This window comes from Tursiops truncatus, chromosome 9 (genome assembly GCF_011762595.2).
Source record: "Tursiops truncatus isolate mTurTru1 chromosome 9, mTurTru1.mat.Y, whole genome shotgun sequence".
NCBI classification, from domain to species: domain Eukaryota; kingdom Metazoa; phylum Chordata; class Mammalia; order Artiodactyla; family Delphinidae; genus Tursiops; species Tursiops truncatus.
The window spans coordinates 84,342,397-84,362,434 of NC_047042.1; the positions used below are offsets into that span (position 1 = coordinate 84,342,397).

At 35.5% G+C, this 20,038-nt stretch overlaps 1 protein-coding gene across 4 annotated transcripts in view; it reads left to right on the forward strand.

The window, feature by feature from the left end:
• Nucleotides 1–20,038, forward strand: part of MKLN1 (muskelin 1) — a 184,724-nt gene that overhangs the window by 144,932 nt on the left and 19,754 nt on the right. For all 4 annotated transcript variants that reach the window (XM_073809944.1, XM_019922664.3, XM_033863277.2 and 1 more), the window contains 4 exons: nucleotides 5,366–5,513; nucleotides 6,698–6,812; nucleotides 8,263–8,402; nucleotides 13,393–13,495. In XM_073809944.1, the coding sequence (XP_073666045.1) occupies nucleotides 5,366–5,513; nucleotides 6,698–6,812; nucleotides 8,263–8,402; nucleotides 13,393–13,495 (506 nt within the window). The remainder of the gene's footprint in view (nucleotides 1–5,365; nucleotides 5,514–6,697; nucleotides 6,813–8,262; nucleotides 8,403–13,392; nucleotides 13,496–20,038) is intronic.

The window sequence follows — 20,038 nt, forward strand, 5'->3', positions numbered from 1 at the left end:
ACATTTCTATCATAATTTCTATATCTTTATGCTATATATTCTGGTAATTTATCAATTTTATCTTGAGATGACTGACTTTGTTTTTAACTGTGCACATTTTATTTTCATTTTGTTATTTCATTTTTTTGTCATAGTTTTTTAATATCTTTCCATACTCTGCTTCTTTTTAAGGAAGCTTATTTTTGTTTTACACATGTAATGTTCTCTTCACTCTCTACAAGGATAATGAGTTTGCGTTCTTTCTTCTAAGTTCTGTTCTTTTCTATGATTTATCTTTTCCTGTTGTTCTGTTTGTTCATCTAGGTCCCTCCTTACATTGCTGATTTTTTTCTCATATTGTCACATGATTCCTGTCTAAATATTAAAATTTATGAATAAGTTTATGTATCAGTTAAGAAAGGTAGTTGACAGTGGTTTCCTGTGCATTGTATGTCTCTTTTTCCCAGTGGCCTTCTCCCTTAAATCAGACACTGACTGAGGGTTTTGTATAAATGCATGGTACATGCAGGCTTTTTTATAGGATGCGTAAACTGAGAATAGAACCCTGTGTCCTTATTAGAAGCTCTCCCACAGGAGTGCTTCTCAAGGTCTACTCCTGCTTTTTGTATTTGATGACTTATTCTGAAATTTTCCATCTTTTATCTCTGGTGAGTTGGGCTGTCTTTTCCTTGGCTGTGATTTCCTGTCAGTATAACCCCAACTGCTATTTCTCAAGATTCCTCAAAATTTCTTATCTATTGATACTTTCTTGACATACTTTCTTCTCTAGACCTTTTTTTTTGTTTTTCTTTTTGCTAGAATATTGTTTCTGCCAATTCAAGCGGGATGATGAGAAAGAGGGGTAATGTAGTTAATGTTTAGTTTTCTGTCTAAAACCAAAAGCCCCAACCTTTAGATTTCATAAGCAGCTTCTGTCAGTAGTAAAAATTCAAGTCTAAAATGCCTACTAGGGCTAGACCATAATTCTTTGATGCATGTGTACATGTAATTTTTTACATTTTAATTTTCTTTAATAAGAATGCATAAAATCTTCATTTAAAGTGAAAAATGGGGTTTTTTTTCCTTCTGTTTACAAAGGAGATAACACATTAGATTTAGAGTATTACAGAAAATGGACATTTTTAATAGTTTCTTGGAGAAATCCAGACTGCTTTTGAAGGTAGATATGAAAAACTTTATTATTTTTTTATTGAAGTACTGTTGATTTACAATGTTGTGTTAGTTTCTGGTACAGCAAAGTGATTCCATTATAGATTATTATAAGATACTGAATATAGTTTCCTGTGCCATACAGTAGGACCTTGTTGTTTATTTTGTATATAGTAGTTTGTATCTGCAAATCCCAAGCACCTAATTTATCCACACCTGCCTTCTCCTTTGGTAACCATAAGTTTGTTTTCTATGTCTGTGAGTCCGTTTCTGTTCTGTAAATAAGTTCATTTGTATCTTATTTTAGATTCCACGTATAAGTGATGATGTATGATATTTGTCTTCCTCTTTCTGACTTCACTTAGTGGTAATCTCTAGGTCCATCCATGTTGCTGCAAATGACATTATTTCATTCTTTTTTATGGCTGAGTAGTATTCCATTTTACACACACACACACATACACACACACACACCATGTCTTCTTTATCCTTCCGTCTGTTGATGGACATTTAGGTTGCTTCCATGTCTTCACTATTGTAAATAGTGCTGCTGTGAACATTGGGGTGCATGTATCTTTTCAAATCAGAGGGAAAAATTATTTTTATTGGTTTTTGTATTGAAATGTTTTTTAAATTGTTACTGTATGTGGAATGGAGTAGAAATAGGAATTAAACTTAAGTCCAATTTGTAAAATTTACACAGAAGGCCATTAACATGGATACATTCAGTGTAAGTTTGAATTAACCCCCTGATCTTTAGGAACTCTTCAGATGTAAGTTTTCATTTTTATATTTTAGAGAAAAAAATCAAAAATACTTTTTAATACCTAGTTTTAGTTTTGCAACTAAATGATTTAAAAACGTTGTTTTTAGTGCCAGTAAAACTGTCTTTTGACAATTTTATGAATTCCCTTTCCATCTAAATAACAGCATTCCAAATATTAATGTAAAATTTTGTTCATGAGAAATTTGGGAGGATGTGTGAGAATTTTTCACTTATTACTAATAGTCCCCAGTATTTAGACCCAGATGTATTTTTTTTCTGTATTTTGGTTTAGATTTTTCTTCTTTTCTTGTAACTATAAAATCAATATATATTGAAACTTTTCATATTCTATAATAGAAAGTTAAAATGTCCTAACTTCCCCCTCTCCAATAACTATTATTTATCTTTTGGTGTATGTTCTTTTATGTTTCTTCAATTCACGTACACACATATATATAAACGTTTTTCCTTGTCATTAGTATGCAATAAAAATTATATTTGTAAGGGTATGTAAACTTAAGGAGTAATAAAAATTCTGTCCTGAGAGATTGTACATTTGAATATTCTTAGAGTAAAATATTTGGATACCTCGAAAAAGTTTCAGTGAAACTTTTTTTTTTTTTTTTTTTTTGCGGTACACGGGCCTCTCACTGTTGTGGCCTCTCCCGTTGTGGAGCACAGGCTCCAGACACGCAGGCTCAGCAGCCATGGCTCACGGGCCCAGCCGCTCCATGGCATGTGGGATCTTCCCGGACCGGGGCACAAACCCGTGTCCCTTGCATTGGCAGGCGTACTCTCAACCACTGTGCCACCAGGGAAGCCCCCCAGTGAAACATTTTTACTCTTATTTTTCACAAGTTTCTGCTCCAAGCTTGGTCTCTGTTAAGCCAGTCCAGAGATTTTTGTACTTTTGACATAACATCTCCTCCCTTTTTTTTGCTGATGGAAATCGTGCTTCTTTATTAATATTTCCTTACTGCCTTCGTCCAGTCCACACCATTGCACTGTTAACAGCCTCCTAATTGATCTATGTATCTCACAAGCCTCTCACTTTGCCTGTCTATGCTGCATTGTTGATAGACATGTCAAATGATGCAGTGACCCTGTGGGGAGATGTGAAAGGGGATGGGGAATGACTGCTAATGGGTACAGGGTTTCTTTTTGGAGTAATGAAAATATTCTAAAATTAGATTGTGATGATGGTTTTATAGTGGATATACTAAAAAAAACCCAAGCCGTATGCTTTAAACAGGTGAATTATATGGTATGTGAATGATATTCTGTAAAGCTGTTTGAAAAGCCAATAAAAGACTTAAATGTGTAACTTTGAGGCAAAAGTCAACATTACGCAGAGTAAAAGGCATATTGTATATGAAAGATCAAAGAAATGGGAAGTGTATACTTTCTAATCTGCTTTATAATCAAAGTAATTTTTTATAATTCTTATAGTACAGATGTTATAAACATGGTAGTCTTACCTCCCTGAGTATTGTAAACCTGCCCACTGCTTTCATTTTTGAGAAGCAACACTTGTCATTTTTCTCTTCTGCTACAAAGCTGCTTCTAGGTAAAATGTGACAGTATGGAAGAGAAAGCATGTAACATTCTCACATGCCTCCCCTAGCCCAGTACTCCTTTATTCTCCTCTCGGTGACCCAGCCCCGTTTTATAGAATTCAAAAATCTCTTTCCCTCTGCACGGATTTCCATTCCACTCAGAAATTTCCGGTTCCTTATTTAAGGTATTTAAATGGGTCCTTATTTTAGGTAAGCAGTTTGTTGCATTCATTTATAATAAGTCATACATCTCTCATATTTGCATTTTAAAAGATTATGGAATAGGGGTTAGCAATTTTTTTCTATGAAGAGCCAGATGTAATTATTGTCGTTGCAACTACTCAGCCTTGCTATTGTGGGGTGAAATCAGCCACAGACAAAATGTAAATGAATGACTGAGGCCTGATTTGACCCTAGGCAGGTCAGATCAATCCATAGTTTGTCAACCCATGTTATAGAATTCTACATGGGATGAAGAAATTTAAGTGCAATAAATTTAGGCAGTTATGTCCTCTACTTCTACAACTAATGAAAATGATTTCATTTCTTTACTGTTTTATCTTTCTTCCAAGGTTATCTCAGGAACAGAGGTCAGAACCTGGGTACTTTTGAAAGTTTACCAAGGCTTAATTAGAAAATGCCAGGCTTTACATAACCACTAAAGACTATGTATTATGAGGGTTGAGGTTATTGTTAAGATTAGGTTGATGTGTGTGTATAAAGATAAATGTATTTGTGTATGGATGCATACAAATTATGTATTGTGTTATATATGTGTGTATAATTTTTTAATATATTTACTGTGGGATGCATTTGGATAGTCTCTGAAATGTTCCAGACAAATTTATTGAATATGAATGTGAAAGGACCCATGAATTAAACTAGGAAAAAATACATATTGCATCATTTGGCCCTGCTAAAGTAGGTAAAGATGAATAAATATCAATGTGGTTAGCATCTCCTCCCATAGTATTCTGGATTGATTGAAATGTTTTACTTCAATCTGATGTTTGTGTAGCTTTTTCAGTATATGATAATTGTTCGTGTATAAAAGAAATGTAGTGTTGAAACAGTGGCATTGTTTTTAGATCTGTGGCAAGTATGTTGTGAATCATAAAATTATATTTCAACTAATATTTCCAAGTAATAATAGTGAGAAAATTTGCATTTGCTATATCAGTGTTTTACAAATTACTGGATAATGCCGAATGACCATCACTCATTTAATGGATTTCTCAGGAAATAAAATATTTTCTCAGAAAATTAACTCTGGGGAATTCGAGCCACTCAGGAAAACAAAATGGCATATTTTAGCCCCAAATATTTTATTTTATTTTATTTTTCTTGGAAATTATGTCATTTCATTGTAGGTCTTGAACAGGTATTTTAGATGACTTTGACCTTATTGAACAAACCGGCGTGTCAAATTTTTGTTTTTCTTGGTCGAGATTTGAATATTTTGTCTCTGCTATTAAATTAGAGCTGACCCAGATAATAAATCAGTTAAATAAAGCATTGCCCTTTTCCTCAATAAAAATGATTACATTGCATACCTCTTTCTATCTCTTTCCTCCTTCTAACTCCATTCTGGTAGTTAGCATTCATTTATTTCAGCAGATAGTTGGGTAACTATTATATGCCAGGCAATTGTTTTAGGCACTGGGAACAAAACAGTGAACCAAACAACCTTTGCCCTTATAGAGTTTACGTTTGAGTGGGGAGAAGGCAAGAAACAACTGATTATTGTTTAATATAAAAGTTATGTAGTCTGTTAGAAGGTAAGTGCTGTGGACACAAGTAGAGCAGGGTAAGGATGAAGTAATCTTTTATAGAGTAGTACTAACCTGTTAAGTAATGTTAATACTGTCATCTTATTTTCTCTTTCAATTTATAGTTCCAATGACAGGATTCACACAGAGAGCAACCATTGATCCAGAACTGAATGAAATACATGTCTTATCTGGACTCAGCAAAGACAAGGAAAAGAGGGAAGAAAATGTCAGAAATTCATTCTGGATTTATGACATTGTAAGGAATAGTTGGTAAGTAGCTCTTGTCTGTAATGCAGTCACAGTGTAACATTTATTTGAGGTTGTTGGTTTATTCAAAAGAAGAGAGAGATGGAAGGCTTATGTTAATTTGTGATGTCATACATTTTAATATCAATATTGGGGAGTGGAAAAGTCAGTACTGGTGCCTGTGTATACAGTGATGTTCAGCAAATGGATTTTACCGCTCAGTTATTTCAATTAGTAGATGTTTCTTTGTCTGAGAGTCAAGAGAATTGTATTTTAGTCTAGCTTTTGCTACCAAGTAGTTGTGTAAACTTGAGAACCATGTATTTTTAATGTTCCCAGGTCTTTTCTTAGTTTTTATAAAATGAAGCAGTTTGACTAGAGCAAGGTGGGGAGCATTATTATTTAGCATTTTCAAACTAGGACCCTTTTGTCACAGAGCATCTCACAGAACTGCTGAACATTTTGCTTTGAAAAACACTGACCTAGGGCTTCCCTGGTGGCGCAGTGGTTGAGAGTCTGCCTGCCGATGCAGGGAACACGGGTTCGTGCCCCGGTCCAGGGGGATCCCACATGCCGCGGAGCAGCCGGGCCCGTGGGCCATGGCCGCTGAGCCTGCGCGTCCAGAGCCTGTGCTCCGCAACAGGAGAGGCCACAGCAGTGAGAGGCCCGCGTACCGCAGGAAAAAAAAACAAAAAATACTGACCTAGAGGATCTAGCTCTAATGTTCTGTGATTACTACATAAGTGAATATTCTCCAAAACAGAGGAACTTCAGAGAACTTCCTCCATTCAGTAATGGAGGGTGGTGCTCAGCAGCTAAGGAATTTATTATTTTCTAAATAAGACATTTATTTACAGTAAGAATGAAAGAAGTCTGTTGTGAGCTTTTTTATTGTGAATAGATAAATGTGATATCACTCTTTCAGCCGTTGGTTTAAGCCTTCATATATGCTGATCCTGTTTCATAACACGAAGTAGTTTGTTCTTGAGTGAGATTTTTGATGGACATTAAAGAACTTCAGAACTCAGTTCTAACAAATTCAGATTATTTTATGAGGGTGACCAGAACTTTTAAGATTTGATGTGAACAAATTTATAATTTTTTGTTTGTAATTAGACATTGCGTTAATTTGCTTGCTACAATTGTATTAACATTATGTGTGCTGCTAGTTTTCTAAGATAGAATGCCTTAAAAGCAATGTCTTTCAGGTCTTGCGTCTATAAGAATGATCAAGCTGCAAAGGATAATCCAAGTAAAAGTCTTCAGGAGGAAGAACCATGTCCAAGATTTGCCCATCAGCTTGTATATGATGAGTTACACAAGGTATACTAACTACATTGACCTGTAAACTTTCTGTGATGTACAATTGGAAAGAATCTCAAAATATATGTTTCTGATTATTTTTAAGTAGATTTGAATAAAAATGACTGACATTTACTAGAATACGTAGCAGACATTTGATATCACCTTGTCCCTAAAATTCCTTAAGAGAATAAACATTTTTGCATAGTCCACAGTTCCTGACACTTTTCTTATGAAAATGGTCAGTGGTTGCTGCTTCTTAGCTGCATAGATCTGATACATAGCATGGCCTGTTGTTTCTGTCAATACAATATGAATATTCAAGTAGAAGATGTACAGTTTTCAGCACTTGTATACCTTTTTCCATGATATGAAAAGGTATATATAACTTCCTGATTTTAGATTTTCCCATTGTGTAAGAAGTCTTTTTATCTTTATTTTTCCAATCTATGATTGACATAATCTGTTCCATCAGCCTATGAAAACAGTCCTGAATTCTGAAGTTTTAGTGTCCCTAAGTGTTCAGAGTGGTTTCTTTAGCTATTTCTCCCTTAAATTTTACATGTTTAATGATTGGGCTCAGATTACATAGTAAATTACTGACAGAACCTGTATTCTTTCTGTTTAGGCCATAGATGATTATTTAAATCCTCTATCATTTGAGAACTTTAGGTAAAAGATACCATGGGAGTAAATAAAAGCCCTTTCTCTGAGAGTCTCCCAAATTAAAGGATAAGTGAATTTCCATCTATAGGACAGAAATAAATAATATCTCTGTTGTATAACACTACTGGTTATAAATGTTTTCAAAATTTTCAAGAACTGCTTTAACACTTTGAGTACAGAATATTACTAAAGCTGTAATTATAATAGTGAAATCATTGTAGTATTCCTTTTACATTTCTTATTTGATATTAATTGAATAATAGAAAAATATTTTAAAAGTTATTTCACAAATCATATATGCCATTTAAAAATATTCAGCATTAAGGCTAAAGCAAAAGTAAGATGCTAAAATTTTTAAAGTTTCTAGTTACTGTTGACCTTCAGTGATTCAACTTGTGTGTCAGTTTTTTAAAAGATATCATTTTTTATTACGATCAACACTTGATTAACTTGATAATCCCCATTATTTGTTGCCCTAAGCAAACTCAGTATCTTGGAATAGCTTCTTACTATCATTGCTTTTGTTTTATGTCTTCCATTGTCAGTGTAACTGTGGTGATACAACTTATTTTAATAGAAAATGTTATTTAGGGAAGTAGTCACAGTACTTTAAAGTAAAATGGAAACTTGAGAAAAAGCAGAAGCAGCCTTTAGTAGACATGTAATAATGTTTTAGTCTTTAGTAAAGCTAAAGAAGTTACTTGTTACACACTACTACCAAAATGAAGAAATTTTACTTTGACTTTCGTAGTTTCTTGAGTATGCATGCATGTTTTTAAAATCTGGTTTGTTTTATTTATTACAGGTTCATTATTTATTTGGTGGGAATCCAGGAAAATCTTGCTCCCCAAAGATGAGATTAGATGACTTCTGGTCACTGAAATTGTGTAGGCCTTCAAAAGATTACTTACTGAGGCATTGCAAGTACCTCATAAGAAAACACAGGTATAAAAATAAATCACTGAAAACTTTTATTTAGCATTATCAGCTATTGTTGGTTTTATTTTATTTAGCATTATCAGCTAAGCTTTGGAGATGTGACTCTGTCTTTGGCAATTTAGTAACGTGACACTGTAAGTACTATGAAGATCATGACTTTTGTAAATGCCCTGTTCTCCTTATTTTTGCTTTCTTCTTTCAAAGGATGGTACAAAGTGAAGATAGATCTTGATGCTAAAAATTTTAAAGATAGAGCAAGGATATTTTGCAGCTGTTAATGGAAAAAGTTTCTATGAACGTGATGAACCTACCTTCAAGTAACTCAAGGCCTAACCGCTACAGATTATATCAGTTCTAGATGATTGGCATATGAAGATTATTGGCATGTGACTGACCTGTTGATAACTCTCTTAACAGTGAATGTGATGATATAGTTGAGTAAATAATCTCTTTATAATTTGATATTTCAGAATACAACTTCAAATATGATTATAGCTTTACATCATTACTTTTACCATTTAATTGCAAAATCAAGTAATCAAACATTTTCATATGTCTCCTCAGTCATGTTTGCTTTTTAGCCTTAGCAGGTGATAAGCTGAAAAATGTAGAAAAATACATCTATCCCTTTGGTTACTGGTAGTGTTAGATCGTAATAAAAATTTACAATTTGGAGGGAGAGAAGTTTAGCTTTTAATGATGATAATAGGTACCATTTATGAGCAATTTTGTGTGCTAGATCCTGCATATTATTCTCACAATAAGACAGTGGAGTAGGTACTGTTATTACTACTCTCTTATAAAAGAAGAAATGGAAGCGTTTTTAAGTGGGTTGTATAACTGACCTAAGGTTGTTCAGCTGTAAGTGACAGAGCCGGGCTTTGATGCTGTGTATTCTGACTCCAGAGTTACCACTTCACCACCACCACCACCCCGTACACATCGGTATATACACAGACATGCACACATGTGTGTTTATATGTTTAGTATATAATTACGTATTATATTTTATATAGAATATAAATAAATAAAAATCTCTGTAGGTGTATGTTAGGTTTGTGTTCCTTTATCATATCATGTTTGCTTGTTATTTCTCTCTCTGCTTTCACAAGTTGTGCTTGAGAGATAAATTGATAACAAAAGCTAGTTGCTTCTGTTACTTTGTTATTACTATGAATAATTAAAGAGTATTTTCTATAGAATCTATAGGAGAAAAGGTCTGAATCGTCACGTTGGCTGGATGGCAAGAGATAAATTCTGTCTTATTAACAAGATTTAAGCTTGAGGTACCTTCAGCTAATGTTTACGTTGCTAAAATATTATTCCTTGGTACTTAATGTTAAAGTTTGTTTTTAAAAGTTTAAAAAAACTTTAAACTTTGTTTTAAAAGGTTAAGACAAATAAGACAATAAGACAAATTCAGGGAAATCATAATGTTTTTTTTTTTTCCTACTTCAGATACAACAACTATAGTTAGAATGTTGAGTTGAGCTTTCAAAAAAAATTTCCTGACCAAAAGTCCACTAGAGATTAAAGAAGGTTGTCTAGTGCTGTATGTAAAGAATTCGAACTTACTTTATAAACACTTCCCTCTGGCTTTTTTTTTTTTTTTTGCGGTACGCGGGCCTCTCACCGCTGCGGCCTCTCCCGTTGCGGAGCACAGGCTCCGGACGCGCAGGCTCAGCGCCATGGCTCACGGGCCCAGCCGCTCTGCGGCATGTGGAATCCTCCCAGACCGGGGCACGAACCCATGTCCCCTGCATCAGCAGGCGGACTCCCAACCACTGCGCCACCAGGAAAGCCCTTTCCTCTGGCTTTTAATTAGAAAAGTAATCCATGGTTAATAAAGAAAAAAAAAGTCCTCTCTCCCCACCACAAAGAATTGAATCATCCCTCATCCCACCATTCAAAAATAATATTTTGGTGTGTATCCCTTGAATTTTATGTGCACAAATAGAATTTTTGTTTAAAAAATAAGGATCATCTTGCTTTGAATCTGATGTCTTTTAATGAGTGATGTATTATAAACATCTTATTACCATGTTAAAAAATAAAAATACAAATCATAATTATAATGGCTACATAGTGTTCTATTCTGTGTAATTTACTTAACTAGTCTCCTTTTGTTGAATATTTAGCTTATTTCCAACTTATTTGCAATTATAAATAACACTGTAGTTAATATTATTATATACTTCCATATGCACCCCTATCAAAATTTCTGTAGGATAACAATAGACTTGATGAATTATACGTTGCCCTCCAGAAAGTTAATTTTCATTCCTTCTGGAAGTAAGTAGAATTATTCATTTTCCCACAACCAACCTATCCTAAGAAGTATTATTTTTGATCTTTGGCAGTCATTTTTCTCCTTTAAAAATCTGTCAGTGGACAGGTGAAATGACAGTTTATGGGAATCTGAAATATATATTATGGCATGTTTTAAGTTTCATGTTTTAAGTACAAAACATCATTAGTGACTTGTGCTAGTAAAGGCACAAAGTGAAAAATGAAAGTGGATAAGGAAAATAATCAGTAGCAAATTATTTAAATTTTTAATTACATTATGAAAGACTAGCACATCTTGTGAGTGTGAGAATGATTCATGAAATAAAGTGACTGAAGTTGAAAGGTAGCAAGTTTGTGTGATTGGGCAAATAACCAACCTTTGAAATTTGCTACTATTTAGTTAAAATATAAATTTTAAAGTATAAATTTTAGTTAAAATATAAATTTGAAGGGATAGAAGTATATTGAATGCCAAGAAAGTGTCTTTGTTCTTAATGGTGCCACATAATACAGAAAATAAAATGCCACTGTTTTTTCGTATAGCATTCAAGTTTCCAAATATATTGATGATTTGGGGGTGGAAAGGGGCAAAAGAAAAAAATTTAAATATGATTAGTTCCTTGTTCCTTTAGGTAGAGGGCAGAATTGTTGGCTGAAATATAATTTTAGACTGCAGACACAAGTCCAGTAGTAAGTTTTTGTGGGCTAACAAAAAAGCTTAAAAAAGGAAAGAGAGAACACACCTTCCAGGAAAATGGATCCCTTTGCTGGATTTATTTAATAGTACAGTAGGTGTGTGTTGGTTAAGTTATCAGGTTACAAGGATAAAGACATACTTAGGATATCTCACTGAAAAAGAATTTATTATGAGAATATCCAGAGAATTAAGGTGCTTCCTCAGCACTTGAACAGTGAGGCCTGGTGGAGAATTGTTTAGGATACTGAGACAATTCTAATAGCTAGAAGCTACTGAAGTAGCTTTCCTTGTAACTGAGCCTCTCCCTTTCTGCTTCTTTCTGTCTACTTTTCCTGTTCTACTTCCTGACTCTGCTTTCTCTTATGGCTTCGGTAGGTGGCTAGGTAGCTAGGTAGTAGGAAGGAAGGGAGAGAAGGATAGGAAGAGAAGGAATATGTCATCTCATATCTTCTGCTTATTGCCTTCTGTGTTTTGTATATTTTTTGTGTCCTTGTGTATCTCACATTCAGATTCTCTAAGAGAGTATCTTCTTACAGAAAGTTCCCTAGAGAGCGTATCCCTATTGGAAAGAATTCTGCCAGGCCACTTTAAAAATTGCTCACCAAGCTCAAGACGATTGCTTTTGGCTCAGGTGCCAAAACTCTGGTCTAATTCATTGTGGACAAGATGGTAGAGTAACATGGACCTAAGACTCTCATCTGAGGGTTGTAAGACTGGCTGACAATCAGGGTACTATCTGGTACAAGAAAACTAATATTATGCCAGTCGTTTCCCCCCCAGGTACCCTATCACTGAGATTAGCTCTAAAGACAGGAAATTATTGATGCCATCAGCTGAACACAGTTATGAAAGGCTCTTCACTATTTTCCTTTCCCAAATGAAATTAAATGTCTTCTTTCTGTATAATATTTTGAAAAGCATACCAGTTTATTAGAAATAAGTACATATCTAATTATGCTATTAAAAAGGAATTATCATTATTTAAATAGATATATAGTCCCAAGCAGACTTTTTTAATTTAAGAAAATCCTTTGTTTCCTTTCAGCTTTGGAATCAGAGACACTTGAGTTTAATTCTACTTCTGCCACTTACTAGGTCTTAGCTTGGCCAAGTTCATTTACTAGGCTCAGTTCCTCATCTGTTTTTTTTTTTTTAAATGATGATAAACTTCTCATCATAGAGTTATGGGAGGATACATGAAATGATATATGTAAGATACTTGATACAGTGTCTAGCACAAAACAAACGATTGATAAATGATTGCTACAGTTTTTGTTATTACTGAGACATGGAAATAGTCTCATTAAAAATATCTAATCAGTGTTAATGATACTCATTAAAAGAAACTATACTCAGGCTTCCCTGGTGGCGCAGTGGTTGAGAGTCCTCCTGCCGATGCAGGGAACACGGGTTCGTGCCCCGGTCCGGGAAGATCCCACATGCCGTGGAGCAGCTGGGCCCGTGATCCATGGCCGCTGGGCCTGCGCATCCGGAGCCTGTGCTCCGCAGCAGGAGAGGCCACAACAGTGAGAGGCCCGTGTACCGCAAAAAAAAAAAAAGAAGAAACTAATTTCACTTTCTGAAGTATCTGTTAAACACCTCCAGTGGAGAGTATATGACACAAATCTAGGAAATTATTTTTATTTTATCTCTACTTGTTTTTTTATGAAACATATTTGGCTGTTTTGCACTTCTGTTATATAAAATATTTAACATATTCGCTATGTTTTGTAGTTGATTTAATCTTAGCTTATAGTTTTAAGAGGAGGGTTGGGAATGCTCTTATCCAGTCTCTAGCACCACAGCCTGACATTACCATTACATCTCCAGGGACTCCACATGTACGCTATTTATATATGTGTCAGTATTCTTACTTCTGGATTCTTAAGCACAGGATTTTTAGATATCCACAATATCTTCTCAGATACAGAGTATTCCACTCTGGGTTTAAAAGACATTTCTGATGTTTTTTCATAACTCTAGACAATTATTCTTGTTTACATTTTCTAGGTTTGAAGAGAAGGCCCAAATGGATCCCCTTAGTGCTCTGAAATATCTACAAAATGATCTTTATATAACTGTGGATCATTCAGACCCAGAAGAGACAAAAGAGGTAAAGGTGGCAATAAACTTCAGAAATTGAACGTTTAAAAAATTGTCTTTCTAACCTATATTTGTTGACTTTGCTCTTGGATGTTTAAAGGAAAGTGAGGAAAATATGATGACACTAAAAATCTTAAAAATGGTACAGAGCAGATGAAATAAAAATTGAGTAGACATATTTTCATGTGGTAATCTAAGATTCAAGTCACACAAAAACCTGTGATCCACTCAGAAAAGGATTCTCAGGTATAAAGTTTTAAGTAGTCATTAGATTTTGTACTGGAAAGGAAATAGAAAAATTTTACTTCTGCCATAGTTCCATACTTCCTTTACTTAAGGGTTACATAAAGTTCAGTATAAACTTTTTCTACTGATACTCGAAAATCCCCCTAAAAGAAGAAAGAAAACTCTCCTTTATTGTAAGGAGAAAGTGAAGAGAGGTTGGTGGGAGTAGAATCTTTGCTGGCTTGATATTTAGTTATATGAATGTTGTAGCAGTACAGTTTTACCATAGGCTACTAACTTCGTTTATCAGTAGCCCCAAAGCTTGAGAACTTAGTAACAGATCATTACTTTTCAGTTTTTATGATACATAACATGGGATGGAAGCAGCTGTTTCTAAGATTTAATATTCTTAGGGCATATTTGCGTATCCACAGTGTGTGAATATACCTGCAATGAGTTTCATGGTCTTACAACCTCTCTTCCAACTTCTAAGATTCCTTTTGTCACTTCTTCCTTTTGCTAACTATTCTTGTTCATAGTTCATCTGGCAACATCTGAACTGCAATCCATTTTACCTTCCATTCTCAGAATTGGTGATTATATGTAGTTCTGTTCCTTACATCTATTTCCCTGTTAGCTGTTGCTGTGCTTTGGCTTTGTAATAGCGACATCAAGCAGTGTTTTCCTCTGTTCAGCATTGACACAGGCATCAGACTGAATGACTTTCAGGTACCAGGTTCATTGTACTTTCAAGCAGAAGAGCCTGCATGTCCTTGGCACCAAAACAAAGAAATACTCTTTCATAGTTGCCTACTGTGAAAATAAGCCCTAGTTCTCTCACTCAGTATTGGTTACAACCCTTCAGTAGGTGGAGAATCAGCAGAACACATTTTAAAACCCCCTGAAAAAGGACAGTTAATTGTCTTTTCTTGAGTCTTCAGTCAATTCATGATACTATTTGAAATAGGGAGAACTGTCACGATTTTACCAAGTAGCAGAATATATTTGGTTTAATCTGTTATGGCTTATAAACTGAACATAGTTGTGAAGAGTCTGTTAATGTTCATTTTGTTAGACCATGCATTTGAGAGTTATAAATGGATTTTCTTGTGTTTTCACCATAGTCTGTCTAAAATGGCTGTAATCCGGAACATTCATTTTTCTTTTATTTTTTAAAACCAAACCAAAACAAAATATTTCAAAGTAAATAATTTCAGCTGTGTGAGTTGCAAGTAGGCCAAAGAAAACAGACAGTTTGCTCTTAAAGCTAAGCTAGTAGGAAAGTCCAGGACAGGGAGGTATCTCAAGTTCAAACAGTCATTTTAAGAATTTTGGTAGTGGGTTTCTCTTTTCCTGAAGAGTATCAAATTGTGATTTTGTATGCCACAGACTTCCACTCCATTTCTGAAAAGCTGTATCTATCAAGAGTTGTTTAACCCTAGTAGAAGTTAGTAAAAATGATGTTATTCATGTGTATGTCAGCATCAGAATCACTTTAGAAGCTTTTTCAGAACAATACCCTCACCCTAAGAGTCTCCTCTGTCTGCTCTTTTACAATGGAAAACTGAAAGCACACCTAAAAAATTGAGAATTACTGGTCTGTAAGGTTATTCTTTTGTTTAAAAACGTGTGAACAGATTTCATTTGGGGAAAGAAATCCCTTGGGGACAGCTCCAGTGTATATATATATGTACTTACAGTATCTGTTAGTGAGGCATATAGATCTTTGCTTTTCATTGTAAGAAATCATTCCCCTTTTTGAGAAAGGCCTTACTGCTCTTCATTTTCTGTAGTAGCTTGGTTTTGTTCTCTATGTATGTTTTACAAATTTTTCATTATATTAAATGATTTTATCAGCAACCAGAAGTGGTTTTTAGATTTTTCTCCCCCTTTTTCGGGTCATCATTGTGTCTTTTAGTAGCAAAATGCTGGTGGACTATCAACAAATAATGGTTCTTTGCTTTCTTCCAGTCTCCAGAGCATGGGTTCTAAATTGGTGATGAGCTTATAATAAAGCTTATGAACATTGTATTTTTTTCTAGAAAAGGGCCAAGAAAAGGATGCTTAAACTGATTCTGCCATTTTCAGAGAGGATTCTATAATAGAGAAGGAACAAGAAAAACAAGTTTTCAGCCACTATTGCACACTTTGTATTAATTGTCTTTCTACTGAGCTTCCAAAGTACTGATGTCATTTATTTAAAATATTGTGTAGAGTTCCTACAATATGCCAGGCATTCTTCTAGGTACAATAGATATACCAGTGAACCAAACAAGATACTTGCCCAGGAGGTACTTACATACTAGTGGGGGGGAACAATAAACGTATTAAATAAATTATACCGTGCATTAGAATTTGATAAGTATTATAGGAAAGTTAAAAAGAGATCAAAAATATAAGGGGACTTCCCTGGTGGCACAGTGGTTAAGAATCCGCCTGCCAATGCAGGGGACCTGGGTTCAAGCCCTAGTTCGGGAAGATCCCACATGCCACGGAGCAACTAAGCCTGTGCGCCACAACTACTGAGCCTGCGCTCTAGAGCCCGCGAGCCACAACTACTGAAGCCCTCGAGCCACACCTATGGAAGCCTGCGTGCCTACAGCCCGTGCTCTGCCACAAGAGAAGCCACCGCAATGAGAAGCCTGCACACCGCAACGAAGAGTAGCCCCCGCTTGCCGCAACTAGAGAAAGCCCGCGCGCAGCAACGAAGACCCAACGCAGCCAAAAATAAATAAAATCTACGTTTAAAATATATATATATACACACACATATATATATATGTGTGTGTGTATATATATATATGTGTGTGTGTGTGTATATATATATATATATATGGGGTAAGAATTGGGCAGTTGCAGTATTAAATAGAATAATCATAATAGACCTCATTTGGAAGTCAGATTTGCACAAGGACTTGAAGAATATGAGGGAGTGATCTAAGTAGATAATTTGGGGAAGATAATTCCTAGCAAAGGGATGGCTAGAACAGAGACCCCTGGGATGGAGAGTATTTGGCTTTGTTTAGAACAGCAAGGAGACACTTGTGGCTGGAGTAGAGGTAAGGAGAGTGAAAGCAGTCAGAGATGAGGTCCAAGAGGTAAGAGCAGGGATTGGCAGAACAGGTTATGAATGACTTCATAAGTCATTATTAGGACTTTGGCTCTTACTCTGAATAGGGAGCTGGTTCAGGGTATTGTCCATGCAGAGGAGTGATATCATCTGCTTTATGTTTTAATTAGGTCACTCTGACTGCTGTATTGAGAATAGACTAAAAGGGAACAAGGATGGAGGCAAAGAGAACTATGAGGGAGGTGTAGAAATCTAAGCAAGGGGGATTGTTGCTCAGAGCAAAGTAGTAGCAATAGAAATGGTGAGAAGTAAAGTAGATCAGATTCTCCCTCCCTCCCTCCCTCTCTCTCTCTATATATATATATGTATATATTTATATATATATATATGTATGTATGTATGTATATACTTTTTTGGCTGCATTGGGTCTTCGTTGCTGCACGCGGGCTTGCTCTAGTTGCAGCGAGCGGGGTTTACTCTTCGTTGTGGTGCGCGGGCTTCTCATCAGGTGGCTTCTCTTGCTGCGGAGCATGGACCCTAGGCACACAGGCTTCAGTAGTTGCAGTGCGTAAACTCGGTAGTTGTGGCATGCGGGCTCTAGAGTGCAGGCTCACTAGTTGCGGTGCACGGGCTTTTAGTTGCTCTGCGGCATGTGGAATCTTCCTGGACCAGGGATGGAACCCATGTCCCCTGCATTGACAGGCAGATTCTTAACTACTTCACCACCAGGGAAGTCCCCTCAGTATATTTTAAAGGTAGAACCAACGGAATTTTATGATTGGATGTAGAGTTTGAAGGAAATGACTCCAAAGTTTTGAGCCTGAAAAGCTAGAAGGATGGAGTTACTGTCAACTGAAATGAGGTGGAGCCTCCTGACTGGAATCAGGAGTTTAATTTTGCATATGTTCAGTTTGAGTTGCCTGTGAAACAGCCGGCTTGAGATGTTGAAGTGATAGTTGGATGTTCAAGTCTGAAGCTGGGGAGAGAGGACTGACTTTATTCAGATTGTGTACTATTTACTCAGTACCTGTTAAAACTCTAGGCCAGTACATAGCAGTGCCACTTATTTAATTGGATGGTTAAAGTAACAGTTTTCTCCCCATCCTTCTGTTTAGAGCCAGTGAAGTTTATCTTTCATCTTAGAAGTTAGAAAAGAGCAACAAATTAACCCCAAATAAGTATTCACTAGAATATAGGAAATTAGTAAAATAGGAAACAGTAGAAAAAATATAAAAAGTGAAAAGTTTGTTCTTTGAAAAAGTGACTAAAATTGGTCAACCTCTAGCAAGACTTATCAAGGAAACAAATAATGAAAACATAAATTATCAGCATCACAAATGAAAAGGGGAGATCATTACAACCCTACCTACATTAAAAGTGTACTAAGGAGATATTATGAACAAGTTTGTCAACAAATTCAGCAACTTGATGAAATGGACAAATTTCTTGAAAGATACAACTTACCAAAACTAACACAAGAAGAATTAGAAAATCTTAAGGAACTCCATATCAATTACAGAGATTGAATTTGTAATTGACAACTTTCCAAGAGAGAAAATACTAGGCCTGGATGGCTATATCAGTAAATTCTATCAACCCTTTAAGGAAGAAAAAAATGCCAATTTGGTATAGATTTGTAGAAATCAGAATAAGACAGAACACCTTCTAAATCCTTTTATGAAGCAGCTTAACTCTGATGTAAAAACCCAAAAAAGACATTACAAGCAAAGAAAATTACAGACCAATAGCCCTGTGAATGTAGATACAAAATTCTTAAGAAAATTTTAGTTAATTGAATCCAGCAATATATAAAAAGGTTAATGCACAATAGCCAAGAGGGGGTTTATGCTAGGAGTACAAGGTTGGTTTCACATTTGAAAATCAGTATATTTCACCACATTGGCAGAATGAAAGAGAAAAACCACAGATCGTCTCAATAAGTGAAGAAAATCATTTGACAGAATGCAAAACCCATTGATGATAAAAATTCTTAACAAACCAGGAATAAAGGAAACATCATAAATCTCATAAAGGGCATCTGTGAAAAACATACAGCTAGTACCATAGTTAATTGTAAAACATTAAACCCTTTCCCCTAAGATTATGACAAGGAAAGGTTGTCTGCTTCAACACCTCTATTTAGCATTGTGCCAGAAGTCCTAGCTAGTACGATATGGTAAGAAAAAGAAATAAACAGCATATAGATTTGAAAGGAGGAAGTAAAATTGTTTGCATTTTTAGATGACAAATTAAAGAATACCTAAATAGATGGAGAAATAAATCACATTTGTGGTTTGAAAGACTAAAAAGTGCTGAGATGTTCATTCTCCCCAAATCGGTTTATAATTTAATGCAGTTTCTAAAAAAACTGTCAATATTCCAGTCAGTTTGAGTTTCTTTGTTGTTAAGGAGATAGACAAACTTATTCTAAAATTTAGTCAAAACGCAAAGGCTCTGGACTAGCTAAAACAATCTTGAAAAAAGAAAAAGTTGGAGGTCTCATACTTACTACCTGATTTCAGGACGCTGTATAGAGCCATAGTAATCAAGGTGGTGTGGTACTGGCTTAAGGATAGACAAATAGATCAATAGAACAGAATAGAGTTCAGAAACAGACTCATATATATGCAGTCAGTTTATTTTTTTGACCAGAACACCAAGTCCAATAAGGAAAAGAAAGGTTTTTTAAACAAATAGTGCTAAATAACTGGATATCTCATCCCCTGTTTCACTCTTTTTTTTTTTTTTTTTTTTTGCGGTACGTGGGCCTCTCACTGTTGTGGCCTCTCCCATTGCGGAGCACAGGCTCCGGATGCACAGGCTCAGCGGCCATGGCTCACGGGCCTAGCCGCTACGTGGCATGTGGGATCTTCCCGGACCGGGGCACGAACCCGTGTCCCCTGCAACGGCAGGTGGACTCTCAACCACTGCGCCACCAGGGAAGCCCGTCGACCCCTATTTCACTCTTAACACAAAAATTAAGATGGATTATGGATCTAAGTATAAAACCCAAAACAATGAACCTTTAAGAAGAAAACAGATTATCTTCACAACTTTGGGATAAGCAAAGCTTTCTTGGACATGACACAAAAGGCACTAATCATAAAAGAAAAAGTTGACAAATTGGACTTCAACAAAATTAAAATTTCTACTCATTAAAAGACATTATCAAAAAAAAATAGATGAGGGAATTCCTTGATGGTCCAGTGATTGGGACTTCACGGTTTCATGGCAGAGGGCCTGGGTTCGATACCTGGT